The 18,245-nt window shown below is 37.1% G+C and overlaps 1 protein-coding gene across 7 annotated transcripts in view; it reads left to right on the top strand.

Moving 5' to 3' along the window:
* ARID1B (AT-rich interaction domain 1B) overlaps nt 1-18,245 on the top strand; it is a 563,165-nt gene that overhangs the window by 444,644 nt on the left and 100,276 nt on the right. For 6 of the 7 annotated variants that reach the window (XM_036766234.1, XM_036766229.1, XM_036766233.1 and 3 more), the window contains one exon: nt 16,044-16,133. The exons of the other annotated variant lie outside the window; for it this stretch is intronic. In XM_036766234.1, the coding sequence (XP_036622129.1) occupies nt 16,044-16,133 (90 nt within the window). The remainder of the gene's footprint in view (nt 1-16,043; nt 16,134-18,245) is intronic. 7 annotated transcript variants of the gene reach the window in all.

Below are 18,245 nucleotides of genomic sequence, written 5' to 3'. Positions count from 1 at the left end.
GGCTAAACGTTCTTTGTGTGAGAAAGATATAGGGGTTTTAGTTGGTTCATATCTAAATATAATATCTGGTATTTATAGCACTTTAACGTTAGCAAAGTGCTTTAAAAACATTGTTTTACTTGATCCTCACAACACCCTTGGAACGTAGGTGCTATTATTTTCCCTGTTTTTGTAGGTGAGGAAATGGAATTTAAGGGACTTGCCCAGGATCACACCATCAGTAAGTGCCTGAAGCAGAATTCGAACTTAGTTCTTTCTGACTCCATGTCTAATACTCTACCCACTGCACCACCTAGATTCTCCCATGAATCCATAGTATGAGTCAGTGGGCCCCACCTTCTACTCCTTTAAGAAAAGCTCATTAGGGTATGTGCCTTAATGGAGGCTTTTGCCCACAGACAAAGGAGGCAGTCACATTCTGCTTTTGCCAAACTACTTTTTATGTACCGTCTGTAAGTCTGGGAGCCAAATTTTAATAAGAAACATTGATGAATTAGTGCATCCAGCCGAAAGCAACTCAAATTTGAGGGAAAGCCAAACTTTGTCATGAGAAGTGGCTGAAAGATTTGGTGATGTTTAGAAGGAAACATTAGGACTGGGTATATGAAGGGTTTTCTCATGGAAGTGAGGGATTGAGTCATTTTGTTTAGTAAGGGAAATCAGAGCTAGGAACAATGACTTAGAAATAAGAAGGAGGTAAATTTCCAATAAATATAAGGAAGATTTTATTAAAGGTAAAGTGAGTTACCTTGAGTTGTCAATATCATTGGGAGTTTTCCACTAGAGACTAAACATCTGTCAAAGATTTTATAGGACAGGTTTCTAGAAGATCACTTCTGAAACCCCTTTTAATTCAATTCAACCAGCTACTTATGCATTGCTTACTGTATACAGTAATGTATATTAGTTATATTAGCATGTATATTAGTTATTGGAGCAGAATACTTTCATGTTGATTGTTGTTTAGCAAAGGAATATGATATAAATAGAAATTACTGGTAAAAAAGCATATAGAAGACATGTAAGCAGAGTGGTTTGTGAGGTCAGAAGGAAGAAAGATATCAAGGAAGCCTTCACAATAATAACATTCTTGTTGTGTACAGTGTGGTAATATAATATATCTAGCATGACAGAGAATTTTGAGATTTACAAATCATCTTCAGTATCCCTGAGAGAGGTGGGTAGTGCAAGTGTTATCCTCGTTTTTCTGAGAATTAAAGTGACTTGTCCATGGTCACAAATCTAGTAGGTGTTAAAGATGGGAGATGGGACTTGAATGCAAGGCTCCTTATTCAAGCCCAATACTCATTCCACTACACAAGACTGCCCTCGGGGTGATGGCCTTCAAGTTAGCCTTAAAGGGATGGGTAGGATTTCAGCTGGTTGGAATGAGAAGAGAACACTATTCCAGAGGAAGTAAACACGGGCTTTTGTTCTGTTTGGCTCCAGCGTAGAGGACAGGGAGAAAAGAGGTATGAGAAAGCTGGAAAGATTGAGTGGCAACAGATTCTCGAGAGTCTTAAATGCCACTCAGAAGTTTGAACTTTCTTACTAGGAAATAAAGAGCCAGCTATTGAAGAGCTTTGAGCAGATAAGTACCATTTGACCTGTCAGTGACGTGAAAGGATTCTTTGTGGTTGGGAGAGAGCAGAGTCAGAGGAACATTGCTTAGAGGGTGACAGTGGTCCATGCAAAGATTAATGAGGACCTGAATTAGAGTGGTAGCTGTGGTTTAAACTGACAAGATCTTGAAGCTGCTTAAAGGTAGGAAGTAAGGGCAAAGGTAGAGTTAAAGATAGCAAACGGCAAGGTTTTAAACAGGTCAGATGGGTGATGGATAATGTCACTGATACAAATGGTGGAATCAGAAGAAAGAATCAGTTTTTAAGGAAAGACAATCAGCTTGATTTTTGGAAATGTTGAGTCTTCGTTCTAGGATTTTAATTCCTTTCTATCTAATGAAATCCTAGTATGTGAATCTTAGAGAAAACCAGGTAATTTGAAAGAGGGTTTCAGCATGCAAGTGGGTCTTCGATATATTCATTTTCACTGTAACTTTGGTGGAATCCTAAATATTATAGCTTTAGATCACAAGACTTATTTCACTTGAAAGCAAGCATGATCACTCTACCTGGAAAACTTATTTTAGGGCATGTATCAAATTTTCTTCATGGCTTCGCCAGGGGTAAAAATCTTGCAACAGCTTGTTGTAAGTGTGGTACATGCTGGTTATTGGCAAACTGAGCAGAAAATGTAAAAAACACACACACACACACACACAGTACCACCACCAAATGTGGTTGTTCTCTCCATGTTTTTATTCCGTGGTGTTACACAAAACCGATTTAGCAATTTTGCAAAACAAGGATACTGATAAGACTGTATTTCTCTTCCTGACAAGTAAAAACATTTACTTGTATGCTGCACGTAAGAGTAATTTTATATCCTTTCCAACTTATGCTTTCCACCAATATGCTTTTTCTTGGGAAGAGGGGAAGAAATGGAAGTTCTTAAATAGATTTAGTAGATTAGTAATGAGGTACAGAGCATTTTACCTTTCTCTATTGGTTCACCTTTAGAATCAAGGCATCAGTCATTACTTATTTTCTTGTTGTTCAGTCATTTCAGTAGTGTCCAACTCTTCTTGACCCCATTTGGGTTTTCTTGCCAAAGATACTGGAGTGGTTTGCCATTTCCTTCTCCAGTTCATTTTGCAGATGAGAAAACTGAGACAAACAGGCTTGAGTAACTTGACCAGGGTCACGTAGCTCATGGGTGTCTGAAGCTGTACCCGAACTCAGGTCTTTCTGACTCCAAGCCCTACATCTATACTCCTACTGGGCCGCCTAGCCTCCCTAGCTAGCAGATTACCCTCTATGATAGTCTCAGCAGGGCTCCTGGAGGACAGTCGTCCACATTGCTGACGGCAGTATTACACTGTAATTTTGATGCTGATACTCTTAAGTTTTTTATTGTTTCACTCTTCCAACTGGGTTTAGATCTGAAGATTTCCTTAAGCATTTAAAAAAAATTTTTTCTCAGTCTTTTCCTAAAGATCCTCTTATCTACATAGTTACAAATATTATATTTGCAAAGGATAGTCCTTGAGCATTTTTTTGCTCCCAAAGCAAGCGTTAAGTACCTGTTGTATGCAAGGCCTTGTGCCAGGTGCTCTAAATTAATACAAAGACAAAATCAGGCTAGTTCTTCCTCTCTAGGAAGTTCACAAAGCAGTATTGGTTTAGTTTGGTTAGAATTCAGAATATATAGTATTTTATCTCATTTGATTCTCACAACATCCCTGGGAGGCAGGTTCTTTCTCTCCTCCCTCCCCCCCCCCCCCCGTGTGTGTATACGTATATATACACACATACATGTATATATAATAAATAATAATATCCCCACGAGCATTTTGTTGTCCTCATTTTACAGATTACCAAAAACAAAACTGAGGCTAAAAGAGAGTCACTTGCCCAAGATTATACAACTAATAAGTGTCTAATGCAGGGTTTTAATTCAGGTCTTCCTGACTCCCATGCTCTAACCGGTATATTGCATAACTACCTCAAAAAAAAAAGGAGTTAAATTAAAATGTCTGGAAAAGTAGATGGGACCTTTGAATGGCCCACTGAGGAATTTCCATTTCTCCTAGAGATAATAAGGAAACCACTGAAGATCTTGGAGCATGCAGCTGACATGGTAGATCTCTTCAAGGATTAAAGTAATTCTGCCAAACTCAAATAAAAACAGATTCTTGGGGATGCATATTGACTTAGAAAACAAAAAAATTAACATTAGTTCTGTTGTATTATAATTTTATAAACATTTCCCAATGATATTTTCATTCTTGGGGTTGTGGGGAGGCAGGAATTTGATACCTCCACTTTAAAACACTTTAATCATTCTAGCCCCATGAGGTAGGTAGTACAGATATCATTAACTTTGTTCTACACATTAAAAAATTGAGGTGCAGTGAAATTGCGACTTTTCCACAGTCACAGAGATACTAAGTGCCAGTTTCTTCTTCTTCTTCTTCTCCTTCTTCTTCTTCTTCTTCTTCTTCTTCTTCTTCTCCTCCTCCTCTTCTTCCTCCACCTCCTCTTCCTCTTCTTCCTCCTCTTCCTCCTCCTCTTCTCCTCCTCCTTTTCCTCCTCCTCCTCCTCTTTCTCTACTTCCTCCTCCTCTTCTTTTTCCTCCTCCTCCTCCTTCTTCCTTTTTGTTTTCATTGTGACCCATTTCCTCCTGCTCTCTATCTCCCCTGTAGAAATGAGCATTTAGATTTTATAGAATTCAAATGTTCAGGTGGTTTTACTTTTATTGTTTCATTAAATTCTTCCTGTTTTTCCTGCCTTTTGTAGATTAAACATAAATCAAACAGAGATGCCCGGTGTCACAAATATATTGTTCTTCTCCTTTTTCATGCTTGGTAATGTTAGCAGTTACTAATGCCTTACCTGGCATATCTGGCAGTCCATACCCTCTTATCAGTTACTTTCGATGCTGTCAGCAAAGAATGCAATAAAGCTTTTCAAACACCTTCTTTGGTTTTTATTTTCATTTTTTGAGTTGGATGGACTGTCACCGCTCTGAGCTTATGGTAAGGCTGAGCTGGCAGTATGTCTTGAGTCAACGCAGCATGCTTCTACAGTTTAGCTGCTGTTGGCATTGGACTGATTTGTTGTGTCTTTTCCCTGAGAAATCAAAATGGAAATGAAGTGTGTCACAAAAACTTCAACAAGTTCATTTTAGTCTAGGGGAAATCCACTTATTGGCAACATTGTTAGAAACTGAGATGAAACAAAATATAACACCTCATAACCTGTTAGGATGGTCAAGGTATTCCAACCAACAGGCTGCATTGTAAGAGTCCTTAGTTCAGATGACTAAATTTTCTAAACATAATGAGTAGTATTTGGGGGGAAACCAAAGCCTTTTGCAAAGAGAGTTATGTTTATTTTCCTGTCCTCTAATAACTGTGAAGTGAAATTATGATGCTGTGTTGATCGATTACAGCCGTTAAGTTTCTTAGTCATCAGTTTCATCCCCTACTCTCAATTCCCACACTTGCACCTTTGATTTCTCTTCCACAACAGGGTGATGTGGGTTGTCATTGACTAATGAAGAACAGAATTGGTTTCGGCATGAGACAAACGGAATGCCGACACCAATCCCAAAATGCATTAATCTTTAATAATCCACATCTGCATGTTTATAAATGATATAACCAGGGTTTGTTAATGTTGATATTCCCCCTTCCAAACAGAAAGTGACATAGGCGTTTGTACTTGCAAACTGCATTAAAGGCACACAGCTGAATGCTCAGAGTGTGACCTTGCTGAGGATACCAAAATTAATGAATCTTTTAAGTTGATTAAAAAATGTAATGTGTTGCAAGGACTCCCAAAGCAATGATTGGGATTTACTGTTATTGGATAAGCTAGGTGATTTTCTAAAGAAGGCCAGCTCACCCAATTATTCACTTAAACTTGTTTCCTTTCTTGTTTTCTTAATTCATAATTCCCTTGGCTGGCTTTGGTCTCTACTCTTTCTGTTTTTGTTGGCCTGTTTCTAAGTCATTTTATATGACTTTGTATAAGAAGTCCTATTCGTAATCATATATGATCTTCCAAACTAAAGTTTTTGGCCCTTTCAGGTATATATTAGTAATTTAAAATGAAACTCTTTTTATTTGACTGAAAAGTTTGGATAGAATGTTGCCTTAGTTAAGTTGACTGTGATATCAGAAATAAAATGTTCTTGACTTTCTTCCCCCCTTCCATTTTTCCCCTAACCACGCCCCAAAACATGGTATTTCCCTTGCAGGAAGAAGCCTATTTTCTTAAGTTTTCTGTAATATGTAGCTATATTTTTAATCTCCTTGCTAGAAGAGATTTCTCCTTCCACCGGTATAGGTTCGAAGCCCTCCAAACGCTCTCCTCCTTTGTGACTCTTATTTATTTTCATTTCATATGTCCCCATGGATCCAGTAATCTAAAGTCCTGCTGGTTCTTTTAAGATGTCTGAGATATCAATGTAGCACTTTGACTGTCCTTTTGTCTCTCTCGTTCTTTCTACATGACCAACTTACCTCCTTTTCCAAGTCAAAGACATCCCTGACTTGGGTTTTTTTTCTTTTGTTTTTGTTTGTTTTCCACAAATAGAAGTTGTTATTTGAAATAGTTTGTATCCATGTTCACCCTCTGTGTACTTCTCATTTCCCTTTGGGTAGCCTGCAGTTTTGATTTGTTTGAGATTGTGGTGTTCCGTCACTGCCATCAATAGAGCATTACCAGGAGAATCCAGAGATATTGCTTTAAATGAAATTTATGAAATCCAAATATGTAGTATTGAAACTATCAAACCTGGCTCTCATTCCCAAATTTGGGACTGCTTTTAAGTGAATAAAAACAAAACTCAGTTTAGGAATTTGTTATTAAGCCATAGCTCATTCAGGTGTGGGTGTTAGTCCTGGGATTCTCACTATGTATAGTTTTGTTTTTTTTTTTACCATATCTTTGAAATGGAATTAGAGTAGTATCATAAGCTTATCAGAAAGAAAAAAGTAAAGAAGGAAAAACTTACTGAGCTAATGACTTGAGTGATTTTCTGAATCAAAATCATTTCTCTGTCTCATGTAGTTCTGCATGGCCCTTGTATGGAGACTCCCAATACAAAATATTTAAAGTGCTTCTGCTGTGGGATAGAAAGAAAATAGCAAATGACAAGACACCTCTGAGTCTTCCCTATTTATTAACCAACTTTCAATGATAAAACATGTCGGGATTCTGTCCCATTGACAGGCTTATGTTTTGAAAAGCCTCCTGATCCACAATGGTACACAAATGAGAAATTTGAAATAAATGATGAAAAGAAAGAATAGAGAAGAGGAAGAGTTCTTTTTAAGGTGGTATACACTCCAGAATTTCTCATGAATTTATTTTTTGCCATCTGTTGCCTTATGGTAGTATAGACATTGTCTGAGTAGACACGTAGATTAGTTATATCAAATTGAATTTATTAAGTGGTTTAAAAGATTCGATTCAATTGCAAAGAAAATACCGTGGTCTCAATCAGTTTGTACATTTTTAGTTGAAGTAGCGGTTAGGTGGCCCAGTGGATAGAATACGGGACTTGGAGTCAGGAAGGCATGAGTTCACATATTCCCTCATACACTTACTAGCTATGTGAGACCTTGGGCAAATCATTTAACCTTGTTCTGCCTCTCATCTGTAAAGTGAGAATAATAAAAGCACCTATCTCACAAGGCTATTATGAGAATCAAATGAGATAGCATATATAAAATACTATGCCACCTTTAAAGTGCTATAAAAAGGTTGGCTATTAATATTACTACCACCACCACCACCACTATAAGTACCAGTACTACTACTACCACCACCACCACCGCTACTGCTGCTGCTGCTGCTCCCATCTCTTTTATTTAATTCCTTCCTATTAGGGTATGTCATGGAAACTCCTTTGCACAAAGGAACCTTTCTCCCTCCTATTTTAAAATACTTACCATGTTGAAACTATAAATTCTAAAGAGGTCTATCAACTTATTTGAGAAGATATCTTCTATACTCTATCTCTCTGACTCTTTAGACCCTCTCTGGTGCCTAGAAAGACAATTCTTCATACTGTCTAGACTTTGATATATCAGGATTGCTCTGATCCTGATCAATACACAGAGAATGTCCCATATAAATATTATGGTTAAAGTCAGAAATATGTCCTGTTTAGCTAAATAAATAACCTTAACTTCAGTAGAGACTACTAACAAGAATCTACAGGAAACTGTCAAAAGATTTGTTCAGAACATTAGCCAGATAATGTTCATACTAGCGAAACAGCTGAAGTCAGCATGAGCTGGATGAACACTGAATTTGACTTTTTAAGTATATGTTGGACATTAGCCAACCAATATATTTCAGATTTTAGGAGATATAAATATAGATATGGATATGTATGTGTATATATATGTATGTGTGTGTCTATATAAACGTACTCGTACACATGTAGTGTTTATGTGTGTGTATATTTGCATATATGCACATACATTTATATTATTAGATTAAAAACAGTCTATAGAGATCATAGTCAAACTCTCTTGTTTTATGGTTGAGGAGATTGAGGCCCAGAGATGTGTAATAGCTCTTGCCAAGGTCACAAAGCTAATAAAATACCTAGCAAAGTGAAAATTTAAACCCACTTCTTTCAGCTCTCTATGCTTTCTCTATACCATGGTGCTTTCATGTTCTGTGCATTTGGAAGTAACTTAAAAACATATAGGCTACTACTTCCATTAATGAAGCAGTTTCATTATAATTGTATGTCATCATTCAAAACTTAGCTACCCGAGGATAGAAACCATGTAGGAGATATCAGGATGCATTTTAGGACATAGATTCCCTTATTAACATACCTCATCTAGATGCCTCATCTCTTGGGATGATCAATGGATAGTGCCAGGGTTATGTTTAACTGTGGCTTAGCCAACATTACCTTTTTCATTCTCATACTACTGTGTCATTACAGAAAGATTGTGTGGTTCTTCCATCAGTATGTGGTGGAGATTTTAAGTGATCTTTGAAAGGCTTGCACTCACAACACCAGCTCCTCTTCCTTTGCCTCTTCCTCAGACACTGCTACCATAGACCACCTGGTCAAAGTTTTCACCATAACCAAGCTACCTGTCATTAGAAAGAGATTTATTTCTAGATTATTTATTTTTTAAAAAGAATTCCTATATAGCTATTGTAGTTAGCAAAAAAGTGTATAGTGACATGCCATATTGAGTTTCTTTACAAAGCAATTTAAAATGAACAGATATTTGTCTACTGTTCAAGAGTTTGCAGATAGAGAAGAAATTGAACATAGTTATTCACACAAATTGATATACTATGGAAATTTCAATTTAGAACCTTGGAATTCTTTTCCAGTCTTCCAACTCTGATTTATAGTATACCCCTGGTTATCATTTAAACTTTTAATAATCACAGACTTTTGGAGTTGAGGATTTTAGATACCAAATAGGATTGTACAGGGTCTTTGGTTTCCTGGTAAAGTAGAACAATTTATGTAAGTCTAAATTAGAATAGTTGAGAGGAAATCTCCAGATGTGAATGTCTAAAGTGCATGTAATTTAAAGGTTATTTAATTATATAGTATATTTCACTTTATGATTTGAATTATTACTTACCTTTTTAAAAATGCTTTTTTAGGTAAAAAAAAATTCAGATATAGGCTAAGTGTGTACTCCATTAAGATTATATGTTTATACATATGTGCATGAAATAATATTGCCAACCTAATCTCTGTAATTTTTTTGGTTTGTCTTGTTTTTTAAACAATAATTTCTAGTTCTTTTCATAGTGTCCTTGATTGTCTTCATAGAGTTACACTGTGTTAAGAAACAGACAGAGAATATATGACAGAAGATGGAGACAAGTGAAACTTTTATTGAAAAAAAAAAAAGGCAGTGACTTGGCTTTGAAAAGGCTTGTCTCTATCAGGCAGTATAGAACAGCGATCAAGTGGGAAAAAAAGGGAGCAGGCAGGCGCCTCATCTAATCTTTCTCCTGGGGGCCCAGGTGGACAAATTGGCAACCCTGTTCACAGCTTTTTTTCCCTCTCCCCTTTGTACCATAAGAACTGCTAATCGGATCCATGCTGCTGCAACTGTGGTTAGTTATTAACAGAATAAAAGCAGATTTCTTCAAAAGAACGGGTGGGGGAAACGTCTATACAAAATTGCAAGGTTGTTAGAATCTTAAATGCACAGCAGTCGATTTTTCCCCCTATTCTGAATTATACGATGAATACAAGTCTTTCATCTGTCACTGTACCCATTTCTTCACAAGGCAGCCAAATATTAAGCTTCTCAAACAAAAAAAAAATCTTAGAGCAGAAATATTGGGGAGAAGAAGAATGGGTAAGGGGGAGAATAAATTAGGTTTTGTTTTAATTAATTTGTCCTGGTGAGAGAAATATAAACTGCCTGATCTCTTCAGTTCGCACTACCTCTGTCTTTTATTTAAACTTAAAGCAGGGATTAAAAGAGATTTAACTGGTAGCCACTCACTGTTGAAATATCTAGTCTCCTTCTTGAACGTAGTATTGTGTTTATGACTTTTCTTCCAGTTGTTGGGATTACATAAAGATAGACTTCCTAGCAAGGTGATTAAGAAGTATGTTTCGCAAGGATCCTTCAACCCTTCATTCCTGCTTCCCCACCACCTACAAAAAAAGAAAGAAAATTCGCCTTCATGCAAAATCCCATTGTTACTTTTTAAAATCCCTAATAATTCTTTTACACTGTTAATTTTAGCTTTCAGTTTACTCAAGTTATGTATTCATGAGAATTGTCAACAGGTGATGTGAAGTTCCATAAATAATAAAGATTATAAAGAACTATATACTACTTAGGTATAAAATGTGAGTGCATAATATATATCCCTTTTTGAGGGTCCTAGTTTTTACTTTGGTGCTCTGAAGAGCAGGTTCATTAATGGTGGTTTTTAGGAAATCTGAGTTCTGTTTTTTCTGTTCTGTAATTTAACCTGTAGCAAAGTTGTTTAAACCTTTTAAATTCATATGCCTCAATATGTCAGCAGAAAATAGTGTTGTGAACTTCACAGTGATTATAGGAATATTCATTGGCTGAACTATGGGACTCTTAAACTTTCTCTGAAAAAGGAAAGCATTATGTGTTTAAAGTGTGGAGCAAGGAGACACAGAGGAGATTCTCACTCCCATTAGGGAGATGAGCCTTTGTGAAGCCTGGGGCTTCTGGATTGTCATGATCTCCATTTGTTTTATATCATCAATATTGATGTGTAAAGCATAAATAGTACTGTTTCTAATCCATACGATTCTGTGGGGAAATTCTTGTGTAGGGTATATGCCAGTTGTCTTTATTTTTTTGCTTGACAACTGAATGGTGTAGAGAGGATAGATTTCCAAGTCAAATCCAGGGGACTATGCCACTGGCTTTGCCCCCTAGAGAGTGGGGATCTCTAAATTCATGATCAGATGAACATCAACCTTTGATCTGCACTAGAGGAGAAAGGGAATGCCAGCCTCCCAACTTCAGCAAGTTTTTGGAGGTTAGAGCAATACCACTTTTAATATCAAACTTACTACTAAACAGACCGATGAAATTCTTTTCTATACTGTGATGTACCGATCAAAGCAGCCTTAGGATTTTCTTGTCTTGATACATTTTGAAGTTTCTCTCAAAGATCCTTAGCATCAAGTCTTTTAATAGCAAGGACCTTTGTCCTGCTCATCTTTATATTCCATATAGCCCCTTACCACATACATCATTGAATCGAATCACATTAGGGCTTGCATCCTTCTATGTCCTTCCCACTGTTTAGACACATTAGGATTATCATGTTCTCATGCAAAGAACTCTGCCCTATCCAATTTGAAACAAAGCTAGTTTTCAGATTTTTGTATTAAAATTAGAAGTATTAAAATTGGAAACCTATATTATATCTGCCTGATCAAAATCACTAATGAAAGAGTCACCCAGGGACATCAGGACAGAAATGTTTGTGCTTATGCTGAAGAGGGGGAAGACATAGCAAAAATGGTCTTTTCCCTGTCCTAGGTGCTGACATACCTCTGCTAGAAGGAGAATACAGTTTTAATTCTTCTTCATTAACGGTTCAGAGTTTGGGCTTGCTTGTTCTATTGCAGCCAAAATTTGGTAACACAGGTGTTAGTTCATCAAGGAGCAACAATATTTCTCTTCAGGACTTGAACATAATTACCCTTATCTTTGAGCCAGAATCTTAAGTCATGGGATGGATCTGTCCTACAGGCCTCAAAGGTGACTGTCAAACTGTGATTTAAATAAAATAAAAAGTGACAGTAAGACTGTACATTAGAAAAGCAATTTTCCTACTTTTTCTGAATTTAAAAGGGGAGGGAATAAAGTTGCCAGTAATTATTCTTTAATGTCTTTTTTAATGTTTCAGAAAACATACGTTAATCACAAACTGGATAGAGAAAAGAAATGGGAAAACAGGAAAAAAGCAGTTTATAGTAGGGAGGTAGTTACCAGTTAAGTCCTAGAACTATGCAGACATAAATACTTAATACATCTTAATACATCTTAGACATAAGCATTTTTTTTGAAGGGGAGGTATAAGAAATTGTGCTTTTTATATCAAGGTTTGTGTGTCTCATTCTTAGGTTTATTTTTATTTTTCCAGTGATTTTTTTTTTTATTTTTTACTTCTACAAATACAAATCACTGTTGGAGTTTTCCTTTACTAGCAGCATTACCTAGAATCATGAGACCAAGCTACACTGGTTATAGATGATTGGAGCTAAGTATTAGAGCTCACTATTTGAATCATATTTCTCAGCGTAATTGTTCAACGAGTATTATCTACTATGTATTCATCCTTATACTTTAGATTTCTGGATGATAAAGGAAATAGAAAGGCACAGATAGTGCTCACAAGGAATCTAGATTTTAAAACTATTTAAAATAGTCTTTCCTCATTGTTTTCCCTTACCTAAAGAAAAACAAAACCCCTATGTGCCTCAGTTCTCCCATTGTGAGTAATACAGTACATTATTTGTCTGATTGACTAGTTATCAGATGCTTTGGCAGTTATAAATGTTACAAAGTTGATTAGGCCATCATCTGTCCCCCTGCCAGCTTTGACCCCATTCTGTCATATCTGAAAAATACAGTTCCATGCCCCTCAAACGTTTAACTCGGCTCATTTCTTGAAAGCTCTTTGCATAAAGTGGAAAATATGGACTTAAAACACCATCTTAAAAAAAAGTTACTGAGATTTTTAAGTGAACTGAAGAATATGAGTCCACTCAGAGGCCTTCCTGAATCTTCACTCTCATTGTCTTGCACCAAATGTTATATAGAATGTGATATATTTTGAAAAGTCATTGGGAAAGAGTTCTTGTAGCTAAAGTGGCCAGATTAATGAGGGACTTGGGGTGCTGTCTTCATGCTTCAGTTTTAACTCATAGCATTGTTTTCAGTCTTGTATTTTACACCGATGCACTCACATCTCCACAGATGTAGGTGAGTAAATTGTGGGGCTCCCTTGCAAAGCTAGCTTTTAATTTTATAGCTCCATCATATAGGTATTTTTGATTTTATTGGTTTTGTGTTTTTTTTTTTCTGTGCATATCAATATTCTCCCTTAGTGGAATCACCAAACTTTGTTTGAAAGATTTTACTTGGGACTAATAAGTATCACATAAAAACATTCTTGGTTTTAGGTGCTCATTTCAGAGCCCAAGTTCTCATTTATTTGGGCCATAGAAATAATTCATTTTAATTCCATAATTCCATCCTTTACCCACAACATGCTTTTAAATTCATCTTCTGCTAGGGCTGTGCCTGCACATCTGCTGGTGAGGATAAGGTTCTCACACAGCCAGAGACACTACTATGGGTGGGAGGGGGTGGGGTGGGTTGCAAAGTGTGGGTTAAAAACTCTGGGTTAATGCATGCATGTTTGCCATGAAAACGTCTCTTGTCTGCTTTTGAAGAAATCTCAAAGGAATTAACTGCTGTGTTAAAGCAATACCTGTCTTGGAAGCTTTGCTGGACAACCAGCAGTGTCCCAGACTGTGGTAGTAATTTACGAATTCATGGATAGGTTTCCTAAAGCATTTTTTATTTTCATTTGAAATATTCTATCCAAGAGCAGTGCCTCAGGCATACGCAGTGAAAGTAGTAGTGTCCTGTGTTAACATAGAATTACTGTTTGTTTATGGTCTTGAGTCACTGAATTCAGTCTGTCATACAGAAGTGTTCATTATAATGTAAGCACTTACTGTCTTCCTGCAGCTGATTTCTGAGTGACTTTAAAAAAAGAGAGAAAGAGAAAGCAGTATTTGATGGTAGTATGCCTTAGAGTTTCTAAATAGACTGTAGATCCCCATGGCTTAAAATGTGCCATAATAGCAACATACTGTCTCACCAGTTGACATATGGCAAGGTGGATAGTCAGACCTGAGTCCAGTCCTTTGAATTTCAAAGAAAAATCCATCATATTAAATGAATTCTATTTCTTGGTGTTTTTTATCCACCATGTAAGCACTTTTTATTTTATATTTAATTAGTATTAAATTCACATGTACTTGCAAAGGGACTTCCATGGCTAAACATATCTTGTGCTTTTTGCCCCACTGTTTCATCCATGTAAGTTTTGTTCTAATGCAAGAGCAACCCCTGTTGACTTCATAGAGCAACAGTTCTCCGGGGCTACCAATTCAGCTGTTTGGTTTTCACCTCATCTGGGAGAAAGAGTGGCAGTTGGACCCCAGGAGCACTCAGAAACCTCTTTGGTATATTTTGCATACTTATTTGAAAATAAGAAGACCCAGAAAACAATTTGAGAACAATTTTAGCGTAAAAATGTTCTTCGCACCTCTTTATTTCTGTTAACCTTATACTGAAAATGGTTCTTCAGCCACTCTGGCTATCATGGACTCACTGTTGCTTCAGAATTAGCTATGAATGACAGTCCTGGGGGACATCTGGGATTTGTTCTCCTTCCTTCTCAGCACTCTGGCACATTGGTTGCATGGCATGACAGAGTTGCCATCTTGTAGAAACCCGGTAGAGTTTCTCTTTCATTGTAAAACACCAAGCTCTGTGTCAAGGATTGGGACATGATCCTTTTTCCAGATGAATTGGTGATATTCCTCAGTACATTAACGTCTTTCTTTATTGAACTCTGATACTTTAAAATTATATAGGTAATTAATGAAGACTTGACCCTTTGGTGGCCAGTGGTGATGGGCATCAAGTTTGATCTCTCTCAATCACCTGCCAGTCAAACCAGACGATAGAACTGAGCTTTTTTGTTTTTTCTCTTCCTGTTTATTTTATCTTACTAAGTTGTTTTAAGCAGTAGAGGATACAAAATGCAATAGTACCTTGTCTTTTTCCCACCAGTGCAGGAACCCAGATGCCTTTGTAATGTCTGATTTACTCCCAGTGTTCCACAATATTTGTTAGCATTATAGTTAAGATATGGACCTCCTAAGCCAGAAAGTAGGTTAGAATAGACTTATGAACACCTCAAAAGATTCTTAGATTTCTAAATATAAGCCTCTGCCTGCTATGCAGCCTACTTTCTGTAGTTACATTGCTACATTATTCTTGGTGTCAGTTACACATTAGGAATTCTTTCTTTTAATTCATATTTCAAAACCCAAGAGCTAACAAAACGTATATAATGAAGTAACTTTTATTCCCCAAGCGTTTATGGAGAGCCACAAAATGATTAAGACTTTTTGCAGGATGGTAAAGAAGATACAAAGAAGCCAATGTGGTCGTTACACTTTAGTAGCCTGCAGTGTAGCTGAGGAGACAAAATTAATACATGTTAAACAACTAATGAGCCATTGTGTTCCAAACTGTGTGAATGAAAATGCAAACAAAATCAAAGTGGGGGAAGACTAAATCCCTCTCTCTTCTATAACCATGAACACTAGCGAAGCTTTTTATAAGTTTTCCCCGAAGGTTATGTTATGCCCATTGATTGAAAGATTACTCATATCTGTTGATATTAATAATTTCTGTATTGACTGAATATTACCAATGAAAAATTCTTGGCAGCCGTCCATGCCTGGCTGGTTGGAGGCCTGTTTAAACTCGGCTAGCCGGGTCCTATTGTATTGTTCAGCAGACTTGGATTTCGTTAAACCCTCTTGCAGAAATGTGTGTCAGGAGATTCACAGCTATAAATTGGATCATGTCAGTGAGGTTGGGAATTCACTCAATAAGAAATTGAACATTTCGGCCTGCCTGTTGCTAAATAATGTTTATGCATGCTCCCTCTTCAATTTAAAAGGAAAAAGAAAAATGCTGTAGAAAGATGAAACCTGTTGAGCTGGGATGGTGGGTTGGGTCCTGTATATAACTAATAAATCTTTAAATCACCAAGATTAAGAAATGTAGCTATGTTGGTTTTACACAATTGCAACATTAATGCAAAGGGTTCCCCCCTCCCCCACCCCAATTTCCTTCCTGTGTTTTACAGGCAGTCAGATGCCACCTCAGCCTCCTGGTAGCCAATCAGAATCCAGTTCCCATCCAGCCTTGAGCCAGTCACCAATGCCACAGGAACGAGGTTGGTCTTCAATTTCTACCATACATGCCTATTGTGTTTTGAGTATTTAAGCCTTTGGATTTTCTTAGCTACCTGACTTTTTGTTTTAAAAAGAACAATGGTAACCTCCTCTCTCTCCCCTGTTCCAAATTGGTTATGCAATAGGAGTTTTGAGTAAAGTGGCTTAGATATGGGTTTTAATGAAATAAAATGTTTTAAATTATAGTCCAGATATAGTCCAGATGCATACCTTGTTCACAAAATCCTAAACTAATTATTTTAGAGATTAGGAAAGGAAGTCCAAAGACATATTCAAGATTATATAGCTAATTAGTAATAACTAACACCCACATTTCCTGACTCCACCAGTGATTTTTGCAACAGAATCCCTTTCTGAGAGCACTGGCTGGCCAGCCTCCTGGCCACATGCCATATTTATTTCCGCCCTGATCAAGGCCTTGTTCCCTCACCTCTTTCCCTCTTTACTGTTTCTACCCCAAAATGCTAAAGTTGATACTGTCATAAAGGATGAAGAGTGGATTTCGTTGCAAACCAAGGTAGACCAAGGAGGGGTCAGCAACACAGCAGACTATATTACTGTACTTCTGTACTTGCCTCCCTAACATTTGGGCTGGTCCAGACCTGCCCCAACATCCTCCATGCCAGATCATTGAAAGGATAGGAATTGTCCATATGGCTCCCTGCTTCTGAAATATCGATGATACCAAGATATATACATGTAAGGTATAGATGATGTTACAATTTATAATTTAAGAAGTTAAAATTGCTTTTCTTTTAAAAAATTAGCAAACTGAAACAATGATTAAAAATAGAAAAATTTTTAAGTTTTCTGTTTAGTGGCGAATAAAGTTCCTCACTTTTCAGTAAAAAATAGTTAAAGTGGATTAGTAATGCCCGAATCATTAATACGTTGTTCTAGTGTAAGGATACTGTCATGACTTAATGATCAGAGCATATATTTGCATTTGGGGGGGGGGGTAGCCGAGATCTATAAATGTCCTGTCTTTGTCTTCGTTGAGCAATGTCTAAATTGTTCTTCCATGTGACTTTGTTCCCGTGAAAGTGGTATAAAAGGTAATGAAGAGCAAGTTAGAGTCAAAGCAAAGAATATAGCCCTTGCCAGCTGCCATCTCTCTCTCTCTCCCCATACAAGTGAAGTAGCCTTACACACTAGGCAGTCAGGGGGACCTGGAAGACAGTCTGATTACGGTGGTCCTCGCCCCAGGGTAAGAGAATCCCTCCTTAATGGTTTTACTTGAGGGCCTTAAACTTATACCTGTGCCTCTAGGAGAAGGAAAAGGAAGGGAGGGAGGGCAGGAGAAAAATTCCAAAAAGCTAGGTTTTTTCCTGTTCAAGTCCCAGCCTCTCCGTCCCTCAGTTTCCTCATCCTTAAAATGGAAGAGAAAGTCTTAATAGATGAGTTCTAAGATCCCCTTCAATTCTAAGTCTATTATAATAAGAATAAAATTTCTATAATGCTTTAAGGTTTGGACTGAGTATTACGTGTATTTGTTTGATCTTTACAATAACCCTAGGAGGTCGGTGCTATTATCTCCATTTTATAGATGAGGAAACTGAGGCAAACAGATTAAGTGACCTGCCCAGAGGCACACGGCTAGTACATGTGAGAGGCAAAATTCAAACTCAGGTCTTCCAGACTCGACATCCCACCTTCTTAACAACTTCCCTACTTAGCTGTCTCTGGGATCTTTTGGTCCTTTTGGTGACATGTCATTTTGCATAAGCTTTTTTACCACAAAGATCCAGGTTTGGGCTTATCTCTTAAAGTCTTTATTCCCCTTGACCTCCAAATATTGGGTGTGGTGTTTTATTTTATTTGTAAATTGATAGTTGAAACATAAATACATAAACCATCAGTTATGTGGATAGCTAACAATCACCATTCACTTTAGAAGATAGAAAATGTGTAGCCAGGCTCATACTATTGAATTTTGTGAACAAATGTGCATTTGGGGCCTATCCCCTTTAGTGTCCATTCATTGATCAAGCAATCTGCAGAACTGGGAAGCTTCACATTATAGGGGGCAAAAAAAGTTTTGCATTAATCGATTCTCAGCTTTCTTGAACTTGTATGCAGCCAAACTTTGGAGT

This window comes from Trichosurus vulpecula, chromosome 7 (genome assembly GCF_011100635.1).
Source record: "Trichosurus vulpecula isolate mTriVul1 chromosome 7, mTriVul1.pri, whole genome shotgun sequence".
NCBI lineage: Eukaryota > Metazoa > Chordata > Mammalia > Diprotodontia > Phalangeridae > Trichosurus > Trichosurus vulpecula.
Note: the sequence above shows the minus strand (reverse complement) of the source record. Positions and strands in the feature narration are given on the sequence as shown.